Raw genomic sequence first — 6,992 nt, 5'->3', positions numbered from 1 at the left:
ATATGTCAACTGACTCTTCAGAAACTGCCCCTAGAAGAGCATGATGTAAAAAAGAAAAATGGCTCATAAATTCTCCAAAGTTTAAAAAATCATTAAGAAGGAACCAGCGTTTTGAATTGAACGAAATTTGAGCCACATGTAAAATGGAGCTTTGGTTATACAGTGTTGTACCCATTATCCCGATATGTCAACTAGCTCTTCCGAAACGGTCTCCAGAAGAGCATGATGTAAAAAAACCGCGCATAAATTCTCTAAAGTTTAGAAAATCATTAAGAGGGAACCAGTGTTTTGAATTGAACAAAATTTAAGGCACACGTCCGTCGTCGTACGACGTGGACGAATTGGCAGATCTCCAACCAATAGAAACACTTTTCTACCATCATATATATACCAAAACGGCTTTGCCCAGGCCTACCATATCTTGCATATCAGTACATTGAGGTTGTTATTGTTCCAGCACCAGGTCGTGTGGGTTTCATGTGAAGGTGAAAACGTGGCCGATAAGGAGCATATAGGCCCAGTCCGGTACATCCCTCAGAAGGGCTTCCCGTCCCAATATTTCCCTTACACGAACCAGGAAGGGTACCTGAGCCCCTTGGTGGCTGTGCACTTCGAAAAGCCCAAGCGTAAGTGGAACCCGACGCATTCACACTTTCTTCAAATTAACGGAGTCGATGTGAATTCTAGGAGGAGTTTTGATCAACATCGAGTGCAAAGCCTGGGCTAGAAACATTGTGCATGACCGAGTGGACCGAAGAGGGTCCGTTCACTTCGAACTCATGATTGATTAAGTGACGAATTGAGTAGAAGACAACAGAAGGAGGAGGAGGAGGAGGAGGTTTACGTACACATCCCTATATGATTTCACTGGGCGCCTAACGTAGCGCTTCAATTCCTCATTGCGCCTAATCTACTTAAAACAAATAGACTATGAGTGTGAAGCGAGGAAAAGTGGTGCTTAACTCAAAGCAGCAAAGTACTTAGATTGTTTCGTGTTCACTCTGTAAATACTCGCTTGAACAAGCTCAAAGTACTCACTACTTTAGATCAAGCAATCGCTTTTGTATGTATGTTACGGAATTTATTCTCCTCGTTGGTGATTTAAGGGCCAGCCCGTCTCAACAACAGGGTTTTCCGCGGGAATTTCGCTCTGACTGTTGCTCAGACGGGCCCAATTTCACTGTTATAATGTTAGACATTTAAATTAACTCTATTTAAACAAATAGTATTATAAATAAGAAACCATTGTTATTAATTATGATAGGATTTAGGCGTTCTAGGCAACAAGCTTCTCCGGGGGAAAGTTTCGCTAATCGGATACCGTAACTATCAGGCAATATCGATAACGCACAAAGCTCGCATTGGACTGAAGCCAAGTGTTGTTTAACGTAAAACCCAACCCCCGGCATTACGTTACTCCGATCTATAAATACGTCGCTTTTAACCTTCTAGAATACTCTATATGTACAATACTTGCTAGAATTATCAGTGTAACTTCAATAAGGACATGGATGGGCTTTGAATTGAAGCCAGTAACGCCCGTTTCTTCAGTAGAAGGTGCCACCAGAGCCACGTGTAGGCGCATGTTGTTAAATCTTAACCTCTTCTTGTTAATACACTGAACCGACTTTACTTTCCTGTGGCTGTAGAGGAGTTTTTTATCGTTAACTACAACACTCTAGGGGCATTAATGTAGCTAATCGATGGATTTGCGTAGGGATGAACTAGAGAGATAAATATGTAAATGTTTCCAAACACCACTCGTATGTTTTATTTCGTCTGTGTGGACAGATTCAGGGGTTTTGGCCAATTCGGGGGTTATTCAGATGAGAGCAGAAGTGAGGAGAATAATGAGTTGATATTAGTAGACAAAAATCTCAGGCACCCGCAGAATTAGGTTTGAACAAATGGACAAAAATTGATTTGCGAGCTCATTTTAAAATCAAGTTAACTATTCCGGCGCGGTTATTGGTGCGAGCAAACACTAGTTCCCTCTTAATGATCTTTTAAACTTTGGAGAATTTATGTGCGGTTTTTTTTACATCATGCTCTTCTAGAGGCAGTTTCTGAAGAGCCAGTTGACAAATCGAGATACTGGGCGCTACACTATATAACCAAAGCTTCATTTTACGTGTGGCTCAAATTTCGTTCAATTCAAAACACTAGTTCCCTCTTAATGATTTTTTAAACTTTGGAGAATTTATGTGCGGTTTTTTTTACATCATGCTCTTCTAGAGGCAGTTTCTGAAGAACCAGTTGACAAATCGAGATACTGGGCGCTACACTAAATAACCAAAGTTCCATTTTACATGTGGCTCAAATTTTGTTCAATTCCAGACACTAGTTCCTTCTTAATGATTTTTTAAACTTTGGAGAATTAATGCGCGGTTTTTCATTTTTACATCATGCTCTTCTAGAGACAGTTTCTGAAGAGCCAGTTGACATATCGAGATACTGGCTACAACAATGTATAACCAAATCCTCATTTTACGTGTGGCTCAAATTTCGTTCAATTCAAAACACTAGTTCCCTCTTAAAGATTTTTTAAACTTTGGAGATTTTATTCGCGGTTTTCCTTTTTCACGTCATGCTCTTCTAGAGACAGTTTCTGAAGAGACAGTTGCCATATCGAGATAATGGGTACAACACTGTATAACCAAAGCTCCATTTTACATGTGGCTCAAATTTCGTTCCATTCCAAACACTAGTTCCCTCTTAATGATTTTTTAAACTTTGGAGAATTTACGCGCGGTTTTTCATTGTTACATCATGCTCTTCTAGAGGCAGTTTCTGAAGAGCCAGTTGACATATCGGGATACTGAGTACAACCCTCTAAAGCCTTAAAAAGCTTGACCTTACATGGGGCTGAACTTTGCTTCGATTGAAAGCTCTAGTCTTTTGCATACAATACATGTATACATACATTTTCGGAAAATGTGAGTGAAAACCAATGAAACTCAGGCAGATAATAGATACGCTTTATTAATAAATTTTAATCAAAAAGTTCGCTTTACGATGATATACTTAAATCTGATTATACACACTTACAGTAGGCTTAAAACATAGGAAGTCGTACGACGTAAATAAACTGTATACTTAATATAGAAATGATTTGTTTAAAATATGGTCTCTATCCTTAACTCTACCGACATAATGCAAAAACTTAACAATAAATTAACGTTAGAATACATAAGGTATGTATGTATATGAATACTCTGAAAAATAAATTATCTAAATAAAGAAACGTGTGTGTGTGTGTGTATTTTGGTATTTATACTCTTGTTCATTCTAGTGTTTTTCCTCCAAGAAAAATATATTGCTCACACTCTGAATAAAAAAATACTATCCTATATAATATACAATCTTCAAATCAAGTCTTTGACGTACAAATTGTGATATTGGTAACCTACTGAACAATTTTCCTCGAAACTTCTACTAATATCATTCGTCGTGCCATTGAATATGTAGAAGGCAGGAAAGGGGCTTTTTTTGATTTGTATGCGGACTAGACATGAAACCTTCTTCTGGCAATACAGGGCGATTAAAAATACCTTTGCAACGTTTGAATCGCCCTGTTCGTACAATAAATGAAAATCTCGCATCAACTAGTTTGACGAGTTACGAACTATGGTGAACAATATATCGAGAGCAAGATTGTCATACGGAAATTTACAGTGTAACAACGCAAAAAACTAGAGAAATTCAACAATGTTCTAAAGAAAAATCTTATAAATATACGTGAAAATTTAATAACAATTAAAACTGCAACTGGGGGGTGGCTGCCAGCCCAGTTCTTACACGTTAAAATTACTGGAATTTCACAAACACCAAAAGCCATAATAACTGTTACTTAAAAAATGGCAGTTCGCTAACACGCTCGGAACCCTTTTGGGTGCGTTTTTTTTTTAATCGCTGTCCGAGCTTAGCACAACCTACAGAGAGAAAAGGGCGCTCTAAATATGGCTTTAATACATTCTAAAACTGAGTTTCGACTCCCGTTTGAGTGTTTAAGGTAATGTAGCGCAACGTTCACAATGTATATCTTTTTTGAGATCGTCCTAAATACAAGTCTTTTTTACATTCAACTGAGGCACGCTTTTCTGATCTGTGCTCGTTCATTACAAGGATGTTCCACCATGTTTCAAGTCCCAAGAAGCAATTGAGCAACGCACTCTTGAGGAATGTGGCAATTTTCCGAAAACACCCGGTATTTTGCAGGATTGTCCGCCAAATAAACGAAGAGTATTTTTTCCTGTGTGAGTAGTTAGTAGTCAAAAGCGAACAGTTTTTCAGTGTATCGTATGTCGGTTTGAGTTGAGTTGCAGTTCAAATTACCATTATTCTCTCCAATAAAACGTGATTAAAATTTTGCGAGGTTTCAACCAAAAAAATGCAACTACACTGAGAAACCTGCTTCGTCCCTTGAACGGTGGAACAGCCTGCATAAAGAACCATCGAAAACCCAAGGGGCGTCCTTTGGGATGGCTTGGAGACGATTGATATTGAGTAAAAGGCAAAAATGTAGTCGCTCCAACACCTCAAAGAACGCCCGCCGGCACTTGATGTCGACTCGACCCACTCTCTAGTAATCTCATCTACCAGGCAACAATAACTACGACAAAACACGAGTTATACGAACGAACAACCACGTGGAAAGAGGCTTAAATTACGAATTGAAAAACGATTGCTCCGAGTTGAAAGTGGGAATAAATCGTCCAGTCCAGGCCAGCTCAGGAAGATCAGAACTGCGCTTTCGGCTAGTCAAAGTCTTCTATTCATGTCGCATTAATCTGCTATGGCAGCGTCTGGCAGGCTCAAGTAGAATTTTTGGTCCTTCGAGCGGGATTTCGCGCCATCAAGCGGCAGGTGTTTTTAACCGGCTTTAATGCCAGATCTTGGACTTTGGACTGTTCTGGGGTCTTGGGGATATGTTTCTGGAAATGTGCTGAGCCCGATTCTTCGCTTGGTTATGTACAATAAAATGGCAATGGAGTCTGTTCGGGGAGAAGCTGTAGTTGGGAGGATTGGGGAAGAACTGTCTACCGCTATAACACAGAATTATCGCGGCCGACTAGACTCTAGCTCCAGTTTGCGACGTTTCGGACAAAGCTGAGGCAACCGACGTCAGACAAGCCTCTTGTACTTTAGTCGGATTGAGATCGAGGGCTGCAACGACCGCTTAAGCCCTGTTTATAATAAAATGGTAAAGAACACGCGCTCCCACCCAGGTGGGCGCTAGTGTCAGTGGGAGTCCACGTGCGGACGTCGTCCGAACGCAGATCAGTCTCCAAAACGTGAGCAGGCCTTCTTCCATTTGCACTGAGTGCACCATTGCTCTCGATGGTCCATTCCGTAGACTTTTCGGCACTTTTTGTTCTCCCCGCGGACGCGCCGGGGCGAAATCGGCATCTTGGGGCTGTGTGGGCGGGGCGATAGCTTCAGCAACTTGTGGGGGCTTTGCGGTATGGTGGGGGGGCCGGACAGCAGGCTTTGGCGCATGGTGCCCACTAGTTGGCGCTGATAGTCCGGGTCCTCATGGGGTGGGCGCGCCATGTCGCGGTGCGACAGTGTGGGCGGTGGGCTGGTTAACCCCAGCTCGATCTCTGTATAGTAGAACTCCTCTTCTCTGGGAGATACACTGGAAAGCAACAATGGAAACTGTTAGAAACCAACGGGTGTTCTGCTCGGGTGGGCGCTTTTCACGTGGCATTTTGATAGGAAAACTAAGTTGCTGATCAAGGCAAAGCGAAATGGAAACGTGTGGGCGCTTTTCCAGTGATACTTGCCCACAATTCGGTTAGTTTTAGGTCGATTTTCGAAGGGAAACTTCCAATTTCGAGAGAATTGAAAAAAGACTAAAATGCCAATAGAATTAAAGCCAGTGGCTCGGAGTGGGCGGTTTTCAAGTGACAATCACTCACATACTTTTAGGTCGAGTTTTTTGGAAAACTGCACATTTTCCACAAAGCGAGCGCATTAGACTATTTTTGAAATAAACATCCACTCTGAATCGTCAAAGTCGTCGATGTTTCAACTTTGAGACCATTTTCGTGTATCATAAAATCAAACAGTTTCAATGAAAATTATGGGGTTTGAAAGCCTCATTTATTCTCCATCGATGGGCGTTTGTCCTAAATCGATCGCATAATAACTGAATTTTTGACGATTTTTAACGATGAAGACAAAGCGCAATGGAAACCTGTGGGCGCTTTTCAAGTGAAATTTTCCTAAAATTCCGTTAGTATTAAGTCGATTTTCAAAGGAAAACTTCCATTCCATATTCAACTGACCATCACTCAGATACTCTTAGGTCGAGTTTTTCACGGAAAACTGCGCATTTTCCAAAAAGCGAGCGCATTAGACTATTTTTGAAATAAGCATCCACTCTGAATCGTCAAAGTCGTCGATGTTTCAACTTTGAAACCATTTTCGTGTATCATAAAATCAAACAGTTTCAATGAAAATTATGTGGTTTGAAAACCTCATTAATTCTCTATCGATGAGCGTTTGTGCTAAATCGATCGCATCATAACAATTTTGGGCAAATTTAGGAAAACCGGCGGTTTTTTCTAAAATCACTAATAAACGAGTTATTGAGAGTTTCCTCAGATTATGATCTACTGCACGCTCGCCTTTAAAAATTCGTAACTTTTCAATAAAAGCCGGCCACAACCGGAAACTTTTCATTCAAATCACACTAAAATCCTAGTTTTGCGCGCTTTGGAAACGCAAGTAAAAAAATTGAGTTTTTGCTTCACTGCAAGCTCGCCTTTAAAAAATCGTAACTTTTAAGTAAAAGCCGCCCACAATTGGAAACTTACGGCCAACATAGACGGTTTTCGATGCTAAAACCTCTGAAATTTTCATTCAAATCACACTAAAATCTGATTTTTCCACGCTTTGGAAACGCAAGTAAAAAAATTTGAGTTTTTGCTCAACTGCACGCTTGTTTTTGAAAATTCGTAACTTCTCAGCTAAAGCAGGCAGCAACT

At 40.6% G+C, this 6,992-nt stretch overlaps 2 protein-coding genes across 2 annotated transcripts in view; one reads left to right on the top strand and one right to left on the bottom strand.

Moving 5' to 3' along the window:
- Positions 1–1,760, top strand: part of LOC109532884 (sodium/potassium-transporting ATPase subunit beta-2) — a 5,517-nt gene extending 3,757 nt beyond the window's left edge. The window contains exons 6-7 of the mRNA XM_048662732.1: positions 458–626; positions 688–1,760. Coding sequence (XP_048518689.1) covers positions 458–626; positions 688–791 — 273 coding nt within the window. The 3' untranslated portion in view covers positions 792–1,760. The remainder of the gene's footprint in view (positions 1–457; positions 627–687) is intronic.
- A 1,204-nt stretch (positions 1,761–2,964) lies between these two features.
- The window catches only part of LOC109537582 (zinc finger protein 395), a gene marked incomplete in the record, with an annotated part of 53,724 nt that continues 49,696 nt past the window's right edge, over positions 2,965–6,992 (bottom strand). The window contains 1 exon segment of the mRNA XM_048662731.1: positions 2,965–5,638. Within this exon segment, the coding sequence (XP_048518688.1) occupies positions 5,281–5,638 (358 nt within the window).

The sequence above is a fragment of the Dendroctonus ponderosae genome, unplaced genomic scaffold (genome assembly GCF_020466585.1).
Source record: "Dendroctonus ponderosae isolate FM_Combo_2020 unplaced genomic scaffold, Dpon_F_20191213v2 Dpon_F_20191213_11, whole genome shotgun sequence".
Taxonomy (NCBI): domain Eukaryota; kingdom Metazoa; phylum Arthropoda; class Insecta; order Coleoptera; family Curculionidae; genus Dendroctonus; species Dendroctonus ponderosae.
This window is presented reverse-complemented; position numbering and strand designations above follow the sequence as displayed.